Genomic DNA, 21606 nt, shown 5'->3' with positions numbered 1-21606 from the left:
GGCGGCGGGAGACAGCGGGAGGAGGGAGGGAGAGAAAGAGGAGAGGGAGGGAGGGAAGGGGAGGGAGGGAGGACGCGGGCACGGCCCGGGAGAGGGAGGCGGGGAGAGGCGAGCGGCGGGACTCCGGCACCGCCAGTGCGCGCTGCCAGCCCGGCAGCCAACTTCCCCGCTGGAGTTAGTGTATAAAGGATACCATATATGCACACACACATACACACACCTCTCCACCAAGGCGCTCCTCCTCCGCCTCCTCCCTCGACCAACTGCTGGAATTAAAATAAAAAGCAAAACAAACACCAAAAAAAAAAAAAAAGAAAGAAAGAAAGAAAAAAAACAACAAACCAAGCGAGAGAGCGGGAGAGGGAGAGAAACAATTCGCGAGGTAACGAGAAATTTCAACTTTTTGATTTTTTTTTTTACTTTTTTTTTTTTTCCAACTGCCTAAAGGAAAGGTAGAGAGAAAAAATGTCTTATCCAGAGCGTGACTCTAGCAAGAAGGCTCCGTCAGGACTCTTGTTTCAAAGGGGACAAAGTGCTCCAGCAACAGCACAACTTTGAGAAATGCATCATCACCACCATCACCACCATCATCATCACAGGAAGTTTTCTTAGGACACCAACAAAACTTGCAAATAAAAGAGCAAAAGGAGATCGAGGAGTCGAGGAGAGAGAGAAAGACAAGAGAGAGAGACAGAAAAAGGAAAATATAACCAAACACAAAGCCTTAAAGGAAGAAGAAAAGGAAAAGTTTCACTCTGAGAGGGAAAGGCTGAGAGGTGGAGATGTACTCCTAGGGGAGCAGAGGGGAGAAGACACGGGGGCTTTTTGATCCCCCCCCCTCTTTTTCGCTTTTTAGCCTTTGTTTGGTTTCCTCCCTGCGAGCAGCAAACTCGGGCGAGAAGGAAGGCGGAGGAAAAATATATGTACAGCTAAATATTTCTCTCTTCTTCTTTTGGAAAAAAAAAAGAAAAACGATTAAAAAATAATAATAATAACAATCGAAGCGAGAGCCGGCGACCGCAAAGAGCGCGCCGCGGAGCGGAGGCAGGACGGCCGGCGGACGAGCGGAGCAGAGCGCGCCGCGGAGCGCTAGCAGGTGAACCCCGCGCCCCGGCGCCCCGGCGAGGCTGGGAAGGCGGCGGCGGCGCGGGCGGCGGCCCCGGCAGCGGCCCCGGCAGCGCCGGGCAAGGGCGCTTGCGGCGGGCGCCCGGCAGCCGGCGGCGGCGGCGCGGCGGCGGCGGCGCGGCGGGGGCGAGCGGCGGGCGGCGGGCGCGGGATGGCCGCGGCCACCTCTAACCCCTACCTCCCCGGCAACGGCATCCTGGCGGCCGGCTCCATCGTCCACGCCGACTCGGGCGGCGGCGGCGGCGGCGGTGGCGGCGGCATGCAGCCGGGCAGCGTGGCCGTCACCTCGGTGGCGGGCGGCTACCGCGGCGACCCGGCGGCCAAGATGGTCCAGAGCGACTTCATGCCGGGCGCCATGGCCGCCAGCAACGGCGGCCATATGCTGAGCCATGCCCACCAGTGGGTGACAGCCCTGCCCCACGCCGCCGCCGCCGCCGCCGCCGCCGCCGCCGCAGCCGCCGAAGCGGGCTCGCCCTGGTCCGGCAGCCCCGTGGGCATGACGGGCAGTCCCCAGCAGCCGCCGCCGCCGCCCGACGTCAAGGGCAGCGGCGGGCGCGACGACCTGCACTCGGGCGCGGCGCTGCACCACCGGCCGCCTCACCTGGGCCCCCCGCATCAGGGGCACCCGGCGGCCTGGGGGGCGGCGGCGGCCGCCCACCTGCCCTCCATGGCCGGCGGGCAGCAGCAGCAGCAGTCGCTCCTCTACTCGCAGCCCGGGGGCTTCACGGTGAACGGCATGCTGAGCCCCCCCCCCGGCGGGCAGAGCCTGGTGCACCCCGGGCTGGTGCGCGGCGAGACGCCGGAGCTGGGCGAGCACCCCGGGCACCACCACCATCACCACCATCAGCACCCCGGGCACCATCCGCCGCACCACGGCGGCGTCAACAGCCACGACCCGCACTCGGACGAGGACACGCCGACCTCCGACGACCTGGAGCAGTTCGCCAAGCAGTTCAAGCAGCGGCGGATTAAGCTGGGCTTCACCCAGGCCGACGTGGGGCTGGCGCTGGGCACCCTCTACGGCAACGTCTTCTCGCAGACCACCATCTGCCGCTTCGAGGCCCTGCAGCTCAGCTTCAAGAACATGTGCAAGCTGAAGCCTTTGTTGAACAAGTGGCTGGAGGAAGCCGACTCCTCCACGGGCAGCCCCACCAGCATCGACAAGATCGCCGCCCAGGGCAGGAAGAGGAAGAAGCGGACCTCCATCGAGGTGAGTGTCAAGGGGGCCTTGGAGAGCCACTTTCTGAAATGCCCCAAGCCCTCCGCCCAGGAGATTACGAACCTAGCGGACAGCCTGCAGCTGGAGAAGGAGGTGGTCAGGGTTTGGTTTTGCAATCGGAGGCAGAAAGAGAAACGGATGACCCCCCCGGGGATCCAGCAGCAGACCCCCGACGATGTCTACTCCCAGGTCGGCACCGTCAACTCCGACACGCCGCCCCCTCACCACGGACTGCAGACCAGCGTGCAGTGAGGGGCACCGCGGGCGGGCCGGGGGGCGCGGGGGCAGCGCGGGCCGGGCCGGGCCGGGCCACCACCACCGGCACCGCCACCGGCACCGCCGCGCACACCCGCACACTCACACAGACACGCTCACCCACACGCACGCACACACACACACACACACGATCCAGGCTCGTTCAGACTGCTTGTGTTTATATATATATGGATATATGCGTGCATCTATATATATATAAGATTGATACCAATAGGGAGCGGTGGAGAAGGTCGATCCGAGCAAGAGCGTTTAGACCGCGTTGGGAAAACGGGGTGGAGATGCGTAATGCACCAAAACTGCAGATGTGCCGGGCGCTGGTTGTGGGTTGAGGGCTTGGGCGGGTGGACTTGGGCTTTTTTTTTTTTTAATTATTATTATTGGTTTTTTATGTTCCACTCTCCAAATTATCCCCCTCTCGCAGCGAGAAACACCACTGATGTCTGCACCTCTTCTCTCCCCTCCTCCCCCCTCTCCCCGCACTTTCTCCCCTATCCCCAAAAGGGCTCTCTTCTATGAATCACGGAAACTTTTTTCTCCTTTCTCTCTTTTTTTTTTTTGTTTGTTTGTTTGTATTTTTTTAATGGGAGGAATCCAAAAAAGGGAAGCAGAAGTAAAATAATCTGGTTAATCTGAGGGTGCCTGCTGCATTCCAACACCCTGTTTTTCTTGGCCAAACCGTAGAATTTTGGTGCAAGGCAGACATCCACTGTGAAAACATATATATCTATATATCTATAGATTCTGCAAAGTGAAAGGGGCCACTTTTTCCACAAAAAGAAAAAATATGCACACAGCACTAAAACCAAGCAGACTGCATAAGGAAGCAAATACATATATATATATTTATCTATATATATAGGTATAGCTATAGAACAAAAATATGGAAATAAATGCCCGAACGCCGAAAAACTGACCCTGAGGAGAAAGGGGGAGGGGGGGGACACACACAGACGCCGGGAGGGGAGGGTGGGAGAAGGAGAGGTTGTTGGTCCCTAAAGTTCGAGGTCTGTAGAAGGACTTTGCATGAATAAAGGGAACCAGCGAGAGAAAGGGAAATAATTTAGGGCTATCAAAGTCCTGCTCCTGACGGCTGCCAATCATCATGGAAGAGTCATAACAAAAAAAATCCACTGCTAATATTTTTTTTATTAATATTTTTATTTTTTATTTCTGGACTGATTCAGATAAAGGGATTTAGAAGGACTGAGCATCTGCAGCTGCACTTATCTGAACTTCTCCTCTCCTAAATCCGTTGCCAACTTTGATTGAATGGGTGCTGTGGATGTGATTATATAATACTGCCATTTCCAAGCAGTGTTTTTGGTAGGTTTTAATAAACAGACTTTTCAAAAAGACGGCAATATAGAATTGTTAGATCCGTTGTTGATCTAAAAAAATTTGCTTTATATTTTCATTAAATGACTTCTTTTAATATTTTATTCAGAATACCTATGAACTGCTGCAAAACGGTAATTTATTTTTTCCCCAGATCTTGTATTACGTGTTTTTTTCAGACGAGCACAAATCAAAATGAAATGAAAATATGGACAGTTGTTAGGTAATAAGGGTATCTTTTGATGTGATAATTTGATTGTAATTTAATTTGAGTAGTGATTCCGTAAGAGCTGATTGAGAAAATAAATTTGTTAGAATGAAATAGTCTGTGTCTGATGCATAAACACTGTGTCGAAAAAAAAAAAAAAAGAAAGAAAAAAAAAGTTCTCTGAAGGGAAATGATGCAAATGCCGAAGTGAGAGAAATACCGAGGGGGTCCAACCCGCTGGCTGCCGCCCTCCCTCCCACATCCCTGCCCGGCACTGGGCTCACCCACCCTCTGCCTGTCCCTCTGCCGGGACGGAGTCCGTGGCCTCTTCCATCAACCCAGGGACCCGTGCCATGGGGAAGGAAGGCGAGATTAGAGATAGTGAAGGCAACCTTCCCCCAAGAAAAAAGGCTGTGTCGGTTTGCTGGAGGCTTGCGCTCCGGTCAGGGCGATGCCTGAGTCTGCCTGCTGGTCGCGAATGGCCGGTGCTGAGAGCAGGGATGTTTCCAAAAGTTCAGTCTTGTTTTCTCGTTTTTCAAACTGAGGCTTGGGTGGGGAGAGGGGCTCAGATGTAATTTATTTTGACGCATTTTATGTCTCTATGAATATTTGTATTTAATTTATCTTTATAATGCAAGGAGAAAGTACTTTTTTTCCTCCCGAAGGACATATAGAATACTTTCAGCATCCTACATGCGGTCCGCCTAGTTCACCATATCTGTTGTTGCTGTTGTTGCTGTTGTTGTTGTTGTTGATGTTGTTTTAGGGTTTTTCTATGGGGTGTGAAGTGGTATAGTCTAATTTTCTCCTCCACTCTGCCGTAGCGCTGCCATACCTTCTTTACAAACACACACGTGTGTTGGTAACGTTGGAGATGCCAACAGATGCACTAGCTAGCCTGTCATATTTATCGGCTATAATTTATTGCAATATAGGGGCAAGTGAATGACTGTTTCAACTCTCTTCATTTTGAAGCGGGGAGATTGTGGGAACTAGAGAGCTTCATCTAACGCCGTCACCCGTCCCCCATCGGTAGTCTACCGGAGAATAAGGTTTTCTTTCATGATCCATCTCGTCCGTGGCTCCTTCCTCACCTTCCTCTCCCTTTCCCCCCGCCCTCCGCGCCCCCCCCCCCGCCTTACTTCTCTACGTGCTATTGGGGCAGAGGTTAAACCCCCAGAAAACTGCTCTAGGAACAACAAACATCTCTTCCTTTCAGATAGGCCTTGTGTCAGTCCATAAATCAAATCCAACCTGAGAGCCGTGCACCGGGATGCATTATTTTAACACCAGCCCGTAGTAAATATCACCGTCGGTTTGATTTGCGAAATCCGAAAGGCCCTACTGACACGGAAAAGAAAGCGGGGGGGGGGGGGGAAGAGGGGGGTGGGTCTGGAAAAAAAAACCCCAACCCAACAAAGGGAAAGAAAACCCGAAAGAGTAAGGGACGCTCTTTCTTTTGTTCGATTTAGCAAAAGCTCCTGGCTAATTTTGTAGCTCGGGGGGGGAAAGGACGGGCTCAGGAGGCCGGCGGGCAGAGCCGGGCTCCTCTCCGGGTACCGAGTACCACTGACACGTGAGGTGGGATCCTGTTTTTCACACATGAAGGGGAGCGGTTTATTAGACACGGAGAAGGTCTATTTAAATTTCCGAGCGGTATTTGATTACTGGATTTGGATGGCAACAAAGAACCAACGTTAGGCTTCACACTGGTTTCTATTAAAAGGCAAGCTTTGCGGGTTGCTGCCTAAGAAAAGCTGGGTTTAGGCTGGAGGAGTAACGTTTGGTCGGAGGGACTGGCAAAATGTGCCTGTTCCGCGAACTTGTTATGCACAAAAAGTGAGGCCATGGGCGCTCCCCCCACCCCCCGCCTCCGAGAAACTGAATCCTTTGAATGTATTTAGGAATTTCAGGGTTGTGAGTCTATGAGATAACAAGAGATAGATAATAACTGGGAAGGTTTGCGCTAAGGGTTATATTGTTACACGTGTAAATAATGAAAATATTGTTATATATCGCCAGATCTCTTAATGAATTTAGTAAGTGTATTCATTTATAATATCAGTGTTCTGTGCTTGGTAACTGAGTCGGCATCATTTTCCTTACTCTTTTTTTTTTTTTCCTACCTAAAAGAAAGCCAAATATTTTACAAAGTTATGTTTGATCAGTCTGGGTAATCCCGAGATGTGATTATTTATAGTTTACATTTTCATATCCTGCAGTCCTCTACTACACACCAGTCTTCTCACTCCTATCCCATCCTTCCCCCATCTAGTCTGTATACAATAAATTATTTTCAGGTGTATTTAAAACAGTCATCTCACTGTTGTTGATCCTCAGTTTTTTCGGAATTTAGCAAAGAGGTTTACCTTGGTTTAAAAAACGCAGCGGTTCCTATCGGATCTTTACAGAATCCTTATGCTTTAATGTAGTGACTCGTGTTTGCACATTACAATGCTCATAACTTGTTTTGTATGAATGGTTTTAAATGGAACGTTTAGAGAATCATTGGTTCTGATATGAAATGCAGTATATGCTATTGATAATTTTATCAATAAGTGTGATATTTTAAATAATTTTAACAGTTAAATTTGTTTTTTAAATTATATATTTGTAAAATATTTATCCTGTTGAAAGCAACAATATATTGTTGTATTTATTCGTTTATTTTTGTAATAAATGATCAACATCTTCAAGCTACAGCAAAATCGATACTTCTATATATTTATACAGGGATACCTTTTTGAGGTGCAGAGATACTTGTTCCGATTTGCACGAGAGCGTAAATATTACCTCTGTAACTGGCAGGCTGCAGGACCAAACTGTAGGCGTGAGCTTCTTCGCTACATGTACTTTAGTTTGCTTAAGTTCCAGAGTAATTAATCAAACTCTAAAAGGGATGCAACAAGTCCCGGCCTCGAAGGCAGGCGTGGAGTGAGCACTTTAGGACAGGGACCGGTTTTGCTAAAACCAGGGATGACAAGGAGCTTTGGTCGCCTGTGGCGAGATGGATGGGTGAGCGATCGGTGGAGGTGCAGGGAGGCGGTTACCCCACCGGTATTTTCAGTTGCAGTTTGGAATAATGAAGCGGGCGCAGCCCTTCAATAGGCGGCGGGGAGAAAGGGGAGAGAGAGGCGGCGAGCGGCCCCGCGGTGTCAATGACACAGCAGTAGGGAGCTTTTTTGGCTGAGAGGCTTTGGCGAGACAAAAACCCGAGGGGTGAAGGCCGAGCGGGGGAAGGCTCGACGCCGATCCTGTCCTCCTCGACGCCAAAGGAGCAGCCGGGGCCTCGGGGGTGCCCACGGGGCCGCGCCGTCGGGGCTGCACCGGGACCTGTGTCCCGCCCTCCGTCCTTCCTCCCCGGGGGCGGCTGCGGTGGAGCCCGGGCCGCACCTCTCAAGGGGAAACGGGGGCGCCGCGTTTGCCCACGCGTGGACGGCTGGTGCAGGGCATCGGCGACGGGAAGGACGCCAGTGCTCGGCCGTGCTGCCTCCCTGCGGGGCGCCCCGGGAGGAGGAGAGGCCGGGAGGGGCGGCTGGGCCGGTGCTCCCGGCGGGCCGGCCCGGGACGGCGGGCGGCCCGGGGGAGCCGGCGGGCGGGCGGTGCGGTGCCGCGGCAGCAGCTGCTGCGGGTCCCACAAGTTGTTTTCCTCGTGGCGGCCATTCAGCAAAACGCAGGATCCTTTCTCCAAGATTTAAATTTCGCGGATGAATTACCATACAGCGGTTGCTTAGCAACTAAATTCAAGCCGGGCTAAGAATATGCAAGCTTTTTGTATTCTCATTAATAAAAATGCCACTCTGACACAGCAACCTGACTTTGGATCACTGCAACTTCTGTAAAAGCCATAGGAGAATACAAACCGGCTCCTCCATTTAATTACAGATCAGAGTGGCTTGAAATGTGATGTTTTGTTAATCTATCTTCCTAAAAGCGATGTAAAAAATAACGGCCTTTCAAGAGTAGTAGAAAACTACTTTTTTCTTTCTTTTTTTTTTTTTTTTTTTAATGGAGTTGTCTCCTGGCGCTACTGATGGCTATACAGTGAAATCTTTTTTTGAGTCACACTTTTCAAGTAGCATCTCCCCTTCCGTTTTGAGTTTTCTGAAATCGAAAAGCATGAAGACATTTGGAGTCACATGGAGAAAATAAATAAATAAATAAATAAACAAATAAATAAATAAATTAAATTCAGCCGCGCAGAGCGTTAGGGAGGCGAGCATCACCCAGGAAAGGGAAGAGGGGATTAAAAATGTCAAGGTGCAGACCCAGCTAGGCACAGCCCCACGATCTAGGGTGCAGCCTGTCCTTGCTCTAAAGCAAGAGTCTCTTGCGCCGAAATGGTTGTCTTTGTCATAAAGTGCGCGGGTACTTCGGCTGGGGAGGGCAGGAGAGAAGCCTTCAGGGACACCTTCTTGAATGTTTCTCTCTAAAATTTATTTCCCCTTATGCTAACATTTACTTTCTGTTGCTCTTAGATCGGTGCAGATAAGATCTTGACGTTAGATTCTGGCATTATGCAGTCAATCTCGTCTACATGGGAAAACGACCTCATCAGAGGGGGACTGTGTGTATAGATAGGATTATTTAAACATAGGCTAGACACCTACATATAAATCTATATATAAAGATGTGTGTGTGTGATATATATACGTGTGTGAGTGTGTATAAATATATGCCTTTAGCGGTACCAAAGATCTTCCCTGCCAGCCCCGAAGCCTTCAGGCAGGACTGGTTCCCCCCGCAGGGCTGGGAGGGCGGGTGGCCCCGCTCCGCAAGGCGGCAGCGGGCGGGAGCCCTGGGGCACGGCGGCAGTGCAGGGTGCTGGCAATCGAGCCCGGAGCTGCTTCTCTTCCCTTGCCATTGTCTGCGAGCAACTGCCAGCGGGAAGGGCTACTTTTGGGACAGGATACCGGTTGCAGGGGCCGCTGACTGCTTTTACTGATGGCTGGGGGTGTTGATTGTGGTGCTTTTGTAGTAACAAAGAGTTAATTCCTAACTTTCCTCTTTCCTTCCCCCCCCCCCCCTTTTTTTTTTCCCCATCCCTTGAAAGTACTAAAATTGAACCTGATTTGTAAAAACCTCAAGCCACGTTAAAAGTTCAGACATGTAGTGTTTTGTTGCTGGTGATTTGGCTTTTTTTTTTTTTTCTTTCCCGATGGGGTTTGTCTGCAGGAGGGAAAGGGGAACTTGCCGATCTGTCCGAGTTGTGCAGGAATCAGGGGGTCCCCTATCCCTCCCCCCTTCTCTCTTTCTCTTTTTAAGGTTTTCTTTTCTCCCCTGAAAGGGGGAGGATGGCTTGAAGGGGGGTGGTGGAAGGGGGTAGGCATTTTCCAAACGTGAGTTTGTGTTGGAGGGAGCTTTCTCTCTCAGCAGGATTTAGTCTCTACTCACTTTAGAAAGTAGAACAGCAGACAAAAAGAAAAGGGGGGGGGGGGGAAGAGGAAGAAAGACAGTGAAGTGAGAACCTGTGAAGTATAGAGTACCCCTGAAACTCAGGCTCACCGAAAGCTTTAGCAGTCTGTTTTTCTTCTCTCCCCAATGGTTATAGGACGAGTATCACAAGGCTATAGCATAAATAACCACATTCCCTTCCATTTTGCCTGTCTCTCTTTCTAACAGAGTTGAGATTACAAGCCAAAATCCAAGCACAGACCTTACAAAGTGGTTGAATTGTGCCAGTACATATGTTTCCCACTCACATGTAGAAAACTCTACCTTTAAACATAGGCTTGTTTCAGATAGTATGTATATTTTCAAGTACAAGGGAAAAAAAGCTAAACAGAACTTTTCTGAATTGTTCCTATTGCGCACATCAGCATGGTGAAAAGGCAGCGTTACCTCAGCTTGATACCTTACACACAAACAGGGAAGGTTTAGCAAGACTATCTCACTGGCATACCAGAGCAGCGATCTTTATTTTAGACTTGGGATGGTTCAAATCTATTTGACAACAGTAGTGAGTGCCACAAACTATTTGGTTTGGGACCAAACTTTCCTCCACAGTAGCATCAACTGCTCCTTGATGCCAGATGCCCCACTCATTCCAAGTGTCCTCTCACTGCCTTTCTTTCAAGGCATGTGATATGGAGGAGAGTTCCTGCTCACAGGGACAGTGCTTTCAGATCAGACTGCTCTGCCATGCTCTGCAAAGCTCAAGTAAGCGGTACCGGTAGAATCATTTCTTCCTCAAAAGGAGCCTGGGAAGAGAAGGGAGAAAAATGGATTAGAAAGGGGAAAGCAGCTGTGGGCTGTTACCCTCACTGGTAGTAGGCCTGCTCTTAAACACAACATCAAGGATCTGAAAGATGCGTGTGAAATGACAAAGACAGATGCTATTCCTTCCTGAGGTCCACGTTGAGAGGAGAAAGCCAAAGAGTTGTTGACTGTCTTGCGTCCAGGGCTGTCCTTTCAAATTGAAATGAATTGATTTAAAAAAGCAGGGACCAACTAATGAGGAACCACATGGCTTCTATATTTATGTGCATCAAACCAAAATTTAAACAACTTGAGGCAGTGTGGGCTGTATAAACGTTTTATATATAGTAACCTTTTTGTTATTAGTTTTGGAAATGCTTGGTGCTACTTCCCTGCCAGTGCTCTATAGAGCTGACTATACAGCATTCAGTCCTCGCTACAGCTGAGCGGGAACTGTTTGCTCAACAACTCCAGTCTCCACTTCCAACTGGAGTACATTCACATAAACCCGGGTAGGCTGATGTATGTTGACTACTTCACCGAGCAGGCAGGTAAAATACAAAAAGCAAGTGCGTGGCTGTGAGGGAAATGTGAGCTGAAGGGTCTTCTGAGAGGGTTGGTTTAGTTGTCTGGATATTTCCCCCACTTGTGTGAGTGCTGGTAAAAGCCAGAGGATGTGGACATCCTCTGAAGCTGAGCTTCACCTCATCTCTCTACCTCCCCTCTAAGTTTGAGACATCGTGAGTATTTACCAAGTACAAAAGAAATGAGAAGTGCTGGGCATTGATCATTATTATATCCCTTCCCCGACAGAAAATGGGCCCAGGATAGCAGAGCTGAAACTAATCTTTCTAAAGGGGGTGGAGGGGGAAATGGGTTGATGAGGAATTGTGCTGCAGTAACACATTTCTTTCCTCTTCTGGATCTCTCATTGAAAATGGGCCCATCTGCCCAAGTGGGATATTTCTCAGAGAGATCTGATAGATATCTGTTCTGAAGTCCATGCTAAAGCCACAGAACAAATGCAAGGTACAAGGCTCTCCATTTGTTTTTCTCTCTTTCTCACTCACACATCCCCACATACATGCAAACATACACTCCCTTCTCTTCCTAAAATAATAAAATATTCTCTGCCGCCTTCTCTGTGCAAATCCATACTCAGATGTGTACCAAAATTCTTAAGTCAGTTTACTGAAATCACCTAGATTGCCAAGGAAATTAAACTAAACAAAGAGCTGTGTGAAATGTTGAACTTTAAATACCATCCACTACCTCAAGAAGAAGCAAATGAGTCAATAAACACTCAGGTTTCTGATACGTTTAGATCATTGTAATGAAAAGAATTATTTTGCTAGATTTTTTTTTTTTAACATTAAAACATGAGAATTCCCTCATGCTCTAATAGTGGGTATTTCAAAATAATGCTCTTTCCCTTTTGGTTTTGGATTGAAGGACAGGGTTATGGTGTCTCCCCTAGGTGTTAACAATGGATGCTGACATGTTTAATATTATGAACAGTATGTGTATTTCTTTGAATACCAGGAGATATCATTCTTAGCAGCCCAGAAGAGCCGTGTTTTATGTGAAGAACTGGGCTTGGGCTGGATTCTGCTGTCGTTCCGGGTTTTGATTTTGGTTTTTAATAGTCCTGCCTATTCTCTCAAGTCCGTATTAATGCCATAGAGGACGGCTGAGGCCAGGGCTGAATGAGCCCCGTCATTAACAATAGCATAAACAAAGGAAGGGGACCAGTTACCTTGACATTAGATGCCCGCTTTGTTTCCGAGCCTCCAACTGCATCCTGAAGCCCATACAGGCAAGTATTGCCTACGGGAATGAATAATCCACTCCAGCTATTGTCCCAAATCCCCTGGAAAACAAAACAACACAACCAAAACAAAGATGACAACACCCTCACCCCCCGCCCCGCTCTGCACGGAGCCTGCGAATGGTTTCATCCCCTCCTGCCTTTCCCTCCACTTCTCCTGACCACTCTTACTATGACCCGCTTCCCGACAACGGCTGCCTGCTGCAGCCCACGGGTGCGTCTCCGTGTGCACAAACACTCCTGGTCCCCTGTTCCCCAGTTTCCAGGGGAAGGGGGATTGTATAACCACCCCCTATGCTCTGAGGAGGGCGAAGGGACTTGCGCTCCTCTGTCTCCGCAGCCCGGCCCGATCCTTCCCGCTGCCGGGCTGCACCCGGGGGGCGCTCCATGTTAGACGAGGCGGTCCGGCGGGGTGGGCTGTCCCCCTGGCCGCCCCAGCCGTGTCCGCAACCCCGCTCCCCGGCTGTTAACAGGCAGAAGGGGTTCACCCCCTGCCCCCGCGCGGCGTGGCCTGGCCCAGGGGCAGCGCGACATCCCCATGCACCGCCGTGGGGATGAGAGGGAAGCGGGGAGGGGGTGATGAGTGAGCGCGTCTGTGTGTGTGTGCAATCTCCATTGTCCTTCCAGCTTCGCCCCCACAGGGCGGTTTTCCCCGTGGAGTGGCCCACTCGACGCTGCCCGCCCTGCCTGCTCGCTGCCTGGCGGAGCCCGCTCCTTAGTCCCTCATATTTGGCAAAAACGCCCGGGGCAGGCTCACTGCTCACGCCCGGTCGAAGGAGCCTGCGTGGAGTGGGATCGTCTCTTTCCTCTGTCAAAATAAGCTTCCCGCACAGAGTTTTGTCTTCCCGTTCTACAGCCCCATGCTGGCCTTCGAGGCAGAAGGACGGACAGGAGACCCCACTAAAGTTTGCGGGGGGTTGGTTTGACCTCCTTCTTCTCCACGCGGAGAGAGAGCCAGGCCAGGCCACGGCAGTCCTGCCGCGGGGCTTGCCTCCGAGCCAGCCCTGCTTCGGGGGCAGCTTTTGTTCCCGCTGCGTTCGGAGGGGAGCAAGTTCAAGCCCAGGGAACACTGCGCCTTCGCCTGGCTCTCCAAGAAAAGATGAAGGAGATCTGATGGCATAGCCCGGGATAGTCGGAGGCCTTAGGAGACAAATGCATCTACCCCAGATCCTGTCAAATCTAACCTCGGGACGTGGGGGTGTGTGTGGGGGAACACAGGGGTTAGCGAAGGAGGTGTTTTGAGCCTAAAGCTTCAAAGCTTAAGAGTTCCCTTGTCAAACGCTACCAGACGCTACTGGGCTGAAGAGAGGAGAGAAGGGGAGGAAAAAGAACATTAACATGACTGCAAATTTCGAAACATTGAAAATAGCGCTAAGAAATCCCGAAGATCCGCCACCGGTTCTCTTTTCCCGGGACATATGTACTAGTGGAAGCTTTTCTCCGAGGTGCTTGTGAGAAAGGCCAGCGGGAGCTGCGGCTGCCTTTGGGGCGGTGGGGAGGGGGCCTGCGGGGTGCCGCCCCCCTTCACACACCTGCAGACTCTTACTGTGCTGGGGATCTGGCCTCTGCCAGCTCAGTGACCACCCTCCCGGGGCTGTGTCGGAAGAAAACCCACCCCCAAATCCTCCCCACTCGCCCTGGGCCCCCGTGGCGTGCCCGGGCCGTGCTCCTGCTGGGAGTCGCGGCGGTCGGGCAGGGCCGGCCCCGGCAGCCCTTTATGCACAGCGGTCAGCAGCCGGGTTGCGGCTTTGCAGCTGCATGCAAATAAATCCCCGGCAATAATCTGATACGGGTGTGCTGCCCCGACGACAAAGTGCCGCCGCAAACGCAAGTGCTTTTTTTTTTTTTTTTTGACCAGACAGGTTCAGCAGCCAGAGGAAACAAGTAAAATCGGGAGGGTGAGAAAGTCTGTTTAATGCCCGTATTTCATCAAATGCAGCCTGCTTTTGTGATAGAGGATAGCCGGCGATTCGTTTCCTCCACCTCTGCGAGAACACCAGTGCCCGCCCTAGCTGGAGAAAACGATTCCACGCGTGATGAGAAGGAAAGAGATGTCCTACCCACCCGGTCGCCTGCTGCCACCTTATTTGTTCCGTTCCCACGTGGAAATTGCATTTCTTCCCTCAATTTTCACTCAATTACAGCTGTATTCGTTACGGGATGGGAGGGTGCGATAATTTTGTACACTGTTTTCTCTTGCAGGTAAAAGTTTTCTTTGTTTTGTATTTTTATTATTGCTGTCCAAGAAAAGTCTGTTTGCACGCATAGGGGGCGGATTGTTTGGTTTTTTGCTTACCCATCTTAAGCAAAAACTGAGCAGAGTCAATGGGATAAAGAAAAAATAATAAAAGAGGGTGAATCCTTAAGGAAGAGACGGAGCAGGAGAAGAAAAAAAAGATCAAACAGCAAAAAAAAATATCCCAGCAACCCAGTTCCAGAGAGGATGGGAAGGAGTACAGCTTCCCAATCGCCATTCTGCGGACTGCCACAAAAGAAGAAGAAGAAGAGAAAAAAGTCACATTGAAAGCTGGGGTGGGGGGAGAGCTTTACTTTTGCGACAAGCAATTCTCCGTGACACCTGGTACCTCCCTGGGAAGGTCACCCTTCTTCCCTTCGCCCCTTCCCTGGGGTCGCCAGAGGCCGAGGAGCCGGCAGGGCGCGGGTGCAGCGCGCAGCCCAGGGGGGGAACCGCCGGCTCTCTCCAGCGCAACCCGCCGCTCTCCCGTCCCTAACTTTGGGCGGGAGGGCGGTCGTTATTATTATGGAAAGGGCCGTTTCCCTAGCAGAAGGGGGGCAACTGCGCGTCCAGCCCCTCTGCCACCAGTTCACCCCGGGGGTTCGGACAGTCGATGCTCGGCCCTGCAGGGCCCACCCCAAGCCATCACCCGGTCCATCTGAGCCAGGGCCCGCTCTGCTTTCGCGTTTCACCCTTCGGGGAGCGGATGTTTCCCCGCAGCCGCCGTGTTGGGCACGAACGAGTCACCCTGCAACTGACTGCCCAAAGGGCGGCCCTGGCACCCATCCTCGGCCCGTCGCCCCCGAGGGCTTTCCTAGGCTTTGCCCAACTCTCCCAACTCCTCTCTCCGGCCTTTACCCTTCCCCAGCTCGCCCCGCTGAGCCCGGCATCCCCAGCACCCAGGTCCCGCCATCGGCGGGGCGACCGGGAGGCGGCAGGGTAGGGAAGTGACCAACCCTGTGTTGTCTCGGCTGCCTGCCTGCACGCCCCGGGTTTTTCTGCCCTCGGCCCTGCGGCCGCCCCTCTGTTCTCCCCGGCACGCACGGAGCCCGGACCAGCTGCCGCTTGTCCCCTCGGGGGAGCTTTTTTTCTTCTCTCCCTCTCCATCTCCTTCTGTCTCCCCAAACCGTTCTGGGCACAGGCTGCAACCGGTCTCTCTGGGGAGGACTCGGGCCCCGCAGAGCACCCTTCAGGCTCGTTGCCCATCGATGCCTTCTTGTCTCCGCCGACAAAACAAAAGCCCCGGACCAAAGCGGCCAAGTGAAGACGGCACAGCAAAGCCTACGCCCGCTGCCCTCTCCACAATGTGAATTCCAGGGGAAATTCGTTCCTCAGCCCGGGAGTCCCTTAATCTTTGCAGCTTTCGGAAGGATACAGAGAAGTTTGGCACCCAAGTTGTCCCTCGCACCTTTGTGTGACCTGACGCGGGCACCGAGACAAAGTTGCGCCGGTTTCCGCAACCTAAAAGGAAATCTCTGAGCAGAGGCCTCGGTACTAGGGCCGGGGAGAGCACCCCGGAGCAACTCCCCCTCCCACAACCCATACACAGCCTCATTGCCTATGTCTTTGAAACTGTGTTTAAAACAGCAGCTGAAACACAATTAATTGTAACTGATTAACATGGATTAGTTTGGCCTCCAAAGCACTTTAAGTCAATTCAGCAGCCATAATAATAATTAATTCATTAATAAGTACCATTGGTACTTCATCACTAACGCCAAGAAAAGTTTCCCTGCGAAGTACAGGTGGCAGGGAGTATTAAAATGAAAACATTTGCATGCAACTTTTTAACCAGAAGGGAAAGCACTTTGGTTATATTTGGAGACATGTGTCTCACACATTTCCCCCTTTTTTTTGTAAACTATGTAAGAATAAACATTACAGCTCTGGGCTTTTAATTTCTCCAGATGGAATCATAAAGTACCTAGTAGATTTTTATATATATATATATATACACTATACAATTGAGGACACATGTCTGGTTTTCCCAATGAAGACCGAAAAGCAACTTAATTTGAAGGCATAACTACTGAACCACATTTTGAATAACACATTCGAACAAGTTCACTTTAAAAGGCAGGAAACCGCTAAGAGCACAGCACTGAAAGTTGCTCCTTCCCACTTGAGCTGCAGTGCAAGATCGCCTATCTGACCTTCACACACACTTTGGCGATTCGCACACGTACAACAATACATATGCTTATAGGTGGCAGGGCGCCTGGCCGTGGCAGGGGCTTTTCCGAGGTGCTTGCATCCCCAGGGGGTTTCCCCTGCTCGCTCCAGACTGAAGAGGCTGCTCGGGATCCCACCCTTAGTGTGGCAGAGGAGCCCTCTGATGCCCGGTGACAGGAACGGGCTCCTCCTGCCCCCCCGGCTGAAGCCAGAGGCTCACTTACCCGCCCGGCGCTCCGCTGCTCACACGCACACTTTCGCACCCAGCAAAGCGCTCTCGTTGAGGGCAAAAAGAGGGAGGGAGCCCCGAATTCCTACCACTCGGCTACCTTAGAGATACACGCGTGTTGAGGGGGTCAGGAGCGCCTAGGCTGGCCGGAAAATAATAAGGGGAAGGGGGGGGGGGGAAGAAAAATATGGAAAAAAAAGAAGTCCAAGGACAAGATTTCTTGCCCGACACTGTGTAACTGGTGTTGTTGGAGATGTTTTTTTTGTTTGTTTGTTTTGTTTTTTAATCGGAATGACTCCCTAACCAGACTCAGCTTTCCCCCCTCCTGTCCAGCCCCCTCCGGTTCTGACTCGCAATAGCAAGAGCTTCCAAGTGGAGCCCTGGCAGAGGGTGCATTTAAAGTGTGGATGATTTACTTCCCTACAATTCAGGTCCCGTGTGTGAGCCTCCAGCCCCGCGTCAGCTGGGCACTGCAGACAAACAGCGTTAAATATGCATAAGGAACAGTTCGCTTTCTTAAAGGAGAACTTACCCCATCGGAAAGTTCACACCCCGACGGCAGGCACGGGAGGGGGATGCGGGGGTGGCCTTTGCGTTGGGACAGCCCTAAACCGTTCCCAAGGTGTTCGCCTAAACGCTCAGCGACAGGGCTGAGGGGACCCGGCCGCCTTTCTGTTCAGGACAGGACAGAGGAGTGATGGCGAGTCGGTCTCTGGCTAAAGAAGTTGCGTTCCAGCGGACCAGCGCTTTCAGCCACCAGCATCTTCTCCGTCCTCTCTTCCTCGGCCGGAGAGGGCCAGGGGCAGAGCAAGGCACCGAGGGCAGTCCTGCTCCGGCGGGTCTCCGCGGCAGTCACCGACCGGCTGCCCGAAAACTTGCGGGTTTACAATAGCGGGTACTAAACCGGGGAAAAACGCGGGACTCTGACATTACCAAAACAAAACAAAACCAAAAACAACGGCGGGGAAGACGGGAAGATTGATGAAACAATCAAACAGCAGAGTCTAGGCAGGCTGTGCAGCTTGCCTTGAGCAGCTTTTTGGAAAGGAAAAGTAACACAGGGGCGGGACGTGAACCTGCGCACCGGTTTCGCCGAGCTCCCCGGTTGAGAACCGTCCGGCGACGCAGCCCCTGCCAGGCCCTTCCCCTGGCAGGGTCACCGGCTCGGCCGAGCCCCCGCTCACCAGCTTGCCCCCTGCCTTGCCCTAGTGGCGCCCGGGGGCGGAGCCTCGGCCGCCGCCTCGGGGGTGCGAGCTGCCCCGGGCGCTCCCCGCGGGGAAAGGGCACCCCGCCGCCGGGCGCCACTCCTCCGCGGGGCTGGGTCTCCGCGTTCCGGACAATGAGAGGGTTATTTTCATTATTTATTTATTTAATTATCCCCCCACCCCTCTACACACGTGGTTGTAAAGTCTGTAGCGCCATCTAACGGGGGCGGCCGCCGGGCTGCGCTGCCGAGGGCAGGGCGCGACGGGGGAGGGAGCAGCACAGACCGGCCCGGCGCTGACCCTCACCGCCCCCTCCTCTGGGCGCCTCCCGAAACCCTTACTCCTCTGAAACGCCGAGGCTCGGAGTGGAGGGAATTGTTTGCTCCTTTTTTATTTGCCATCTCCCCTTCCCCCCCGCTTTTTTTTTTTCCTCCTTGTTTATTTGCTCCTGCTTTATTTTAATTTTTTTTTTTTTTTTTAAGCACCGCGTCCCAGGCAAAGCAGGTGCCGACTGCATGGTGCGCTGATTTCTTAAATGGCACGTTCCTAGGCTGCTGTCCGGACACCTCATGCGCTCAGCGGCACCGCTGAGGGGGGGCGGTGGACGCCCCGACCTTTGGGAGGGGGGTGAAGGGGAGAGGGGTTGGGGTGGGAATCGCTCCCGGGAGTGAGCTGGTGCCCGTGGCAAGAGGAAGGGCTCTGATCCTCTCCACAAAACCTGACCAAAAGGTGCTTTGTAACTCGGGCGGGGTGGTATCTCTCAGAAGCATCCCCCAACCTCTGCGTTTTTACTTTTTTTTTTTTTTTTGGGGTGGGGGGGGATGAGGAATAGAATGAATAGATTCCAGCAAAACCAGACAGAGTTGGGAGTGTGAGAGTGAAGGGGAGGAGGGCCATGTGTGACTTCTTTCCCTTGCTGGAAGGTCAGGGAGGGCCTCGGCCAGCTGCTGCGTCTTACAAGTAAATAGGGCCCCCATTTCTGCTGCTTCTTTGGTATTCCAGGAAGTTCTTAAAACTTTTGAGCATATGCTAATTTTTAAGGATAAATTATGATGCTGCCCCTTTGTCAGGGCACTGCAGCCATGCCTGTGTTCACAGTCAGAATGACACTTATTTTGGGAGCCAGCTGCCCTGGTCAGCCCAGTTCATTTAAGGTACCAAGTGAGTTGCCTAGATGAGGAGCCTGCTCACCCCAGGCCTGTGGCATGGGCAGCAAAAGGAACAGAGACTCTCTGGGACATGTTTGGGCTCACATAAGACAGGTGCCTGCCTCTTCACAGCTCTTGCCACCTCTGCAGGTTTAAGTTAGAGAACTACAGGCATTTCTGCTGAACCAGGGTAGAGGATTTTCTTTAGGTTTGAAGTTTACCTTCATCTGGTTCTATGTTTCTGTTACAGGTAGAGAATATGAGTGACATAATCAATGAAACATACCAAGTTTGCTTTGTTTACCTACTTCTTCTGTACCTGCATGTTGCCAGGGAGTGCCAAAGAAGCAGATAAATCTTTCTGTCCATGTCTCAGGTCATAAAATAGTAGTGTAGCCTGTGACTAACAACAAATGTATTTGCATCAGCCACTCAGACCATATTTATTTTTCAGCTCAGGTTGTCCAATGACCTTGGATATCACTTCTGCATGTGGCAAATCGCATGTGACTTAGATGGCCAAGTTACATGTGCCAAAGTGATTTTGGCAGACTAGGTACCAGAGTGCCACTGACATCCATTGACTCTGAAGTTTACCACCATTAAGGCATCGAAGGCCCAGCCCAAAGAGACGGTTTGGGCTACGAACTCCTATGAGAGGTCTTGACTTCTTCCAGACACTAATAGGGAGATAAAAGCCTAAACAAGAGTTACAAGTCTAAATCCTTTGTTGTATATGAACCTTACTCTTAAAGCCCATATTAAAATATTAAGGTTTTAAACCCTCTTTATTTTGATGTCACATCTGAAACATCTTCGGTAGGACCCACAGCATTTGGAAATGGGATTAATCCACTTACATTGCTTATGCCTTCTGAACAGGCCTCCAAACCCCAACTCAAAATATGTCAAAAAACTTACACCCTGCAATTTAATTCTGAACTCCCCTGATAGCTGGAAGCAGACTTTTTAAGTGCTTTTTTTCTGCTTTATCATCTGGAGCAAAAACTTCGTACACATCAGAAGGAATCTGAAGTGCAAGGTTACCAGGACTTTATCCTTTTGGATTGTGCTGCACCACAGGCCACTACGTAAACCGGCAATTAAGCATCGGTAACAACTGCCTGATCAATTCTCTGCTGCTTGGTAAAATTTTATTGGGTTTTGTATTTTCAGAGCTGAAAGTGTGATTCATAATCCTTGTCCCATGTAATCTTCTGACACCTTATGAGCACTAATAATTGAAAATAGCACACATTCATTCCAGTATCAAAATAAGGCTTGTAAATACAAACCAAACTTCACATGACAAAAATGAAATAGAATACTGTCAGTGAACTGGTTTTACAGACAAGAAATTTTAACATGTATATTCACAGACTAGAATAGATTTTCTTGGGTCTGGGAATGCTCATCTTTCCAGTGATGGACAGGAAGGGCAATTTCTGACTATGCTAAACTAAGAGTGCGTTTTTGGATCCATGGATGATAGACAACCTTTGACAGTCAGGTTAGGATGTCTCAGAGTAAGCACGAAAAATCAGACACACTCTAGTTCATTAGCCACCTATGAAGAGTTAGGCTACAGAGGTTTATGACTGGATCTAGTGAAAGATTTACATATTTTAAAAGTTAGTTGTCTCAGTACTTAACTTTCAAGTGCCTTGCCCTGAGACTGGCACCACTAATGTTGTATTTGGCACCAGAGCTCACTATACTGTGAATCAAGAAGGTGTGTACAGCCAAATCTTTTGTGGCTCGTCCAAAGCCATACTGTCCAGCAAAGGACAGGAAGGCCAGATAAATCCAGGCTTGTGGTTACATTGGGAAATGTGAATTATTGGATTTAAGTGTGAGAATCCTTTAAACTAGGAAAGGAAAAGTTTTTCCTCCATTTTTACATGAAGAGTGATGGTAGGACAGCTGCCCGACATCTTTCAGATGGAGATCCCCCATGCTTGTTCTTCAGTCACACCACAAGGAGCAAGAGTCGAGAAGGATGGCAGATGGCATATTTTGCTGTCACAACTTCAAGCCTGGGAAAGGTCCTCCTGTCACTGATGAGTGAAACAAGTAGCTCTACAGATATACATTTGTTTCTATCAGGTGGGACATAAAGATTGTGACACCTATTTTCTTTTACTATATAATCTAGAGTACCTTGGGGTTTTCTTTATCATTCAAATAAGTCAAGCTTTGGCTCTGAAATTATTTCAGCATGGTGAATTTTCTCATACTTGAAAGATGAGAACAGCTCCTTGAGCTAAGTCAAGTCAATGCCATTTTCCCGGTCAGTCTCAGGAGGGCCATAGGCAGTATCAGCTGTGGCAAGTCTAAGGTACTTTTTGCTGTGCAGCTCACAGGCATAGCCCATCCTAAGCTTTTGATCCTGAACTTGCTGAAGTTGTGATGGGAGAGGTTTCTGTT

At 50.7% G+C, this 21606-nt stretch overlaps 1 protein-coding gene and 1 long non-coding RNA gene across 4 annotated transcripts; one reads left to right on the top strand and one right to left on the bottom strand.

Annotated features, from left to right (window-relative positions):
- Positions 1–1222: 1222 nt before the first annotated feature.
- Positions 1223–16331, top strand: POU3F3 (POU class 3 homeobox 3). Of its 3 annotated transcripts, none has more exons than XM_071807987.1 (2): positions 1223–2335; positions 14052–16331. In XM_071807987.1, exons 1-2 carry the CDS (start codon positions 1277–1279, stop codon positions 14103–14105), a joined length of 1113 nt encoding a protein of 370 aa, XP_071664088.1. In that variant the 5' UTR covers positions 1223–1276; the 3' UTR covers positions 14106–16331. The 3 variants fall into 3 exon arrangements, with proteins under 3 accessions (XP_071664088.1, XP_071664096.1, XP_065698648.1); XM_071807995.1 differs by having other exon boundaries at positions 1224–2335; positions 14048–16331; XM_065842576.2 differs by lacking the exon at positions 14052–16331 and having other exon boundaries at positions 1229–4277.
- LOC139827831 (uncharacterized) lies at positions 10054–12263 on the bottom strand. The gene is made up of 2 exons (XR_011738860.1): positions 12118–12263; positions 10054–10363 (listed from the first exon to the last, which is right to left on the bottom strand). It is a non-coding gene; the product is annotated as an uncharacterized lncRNA (long non-coding RNA).
- Positions 16332–21606: the final 5275 nt, after the last annotated feature.

Source organism: Patagioenas fasciata, chromosome 1, assembly GCF_037038585.1.
Source record: "Patagioenas fasciata isolate bPatFas1 chromosome 1, bPatFas1.hap1, whole genome shotgun sequence".
In the NCBI taxonomy this organism is placed as follows: Eukaryota; Metazoa; Chordata; class Aves; order Columbiformes; family Columbidae; genus Patagioenas; species Patagioenas fasciata.
This window is presented reverse-complemented; position numbering and strand designations above follow the sequence as displayed.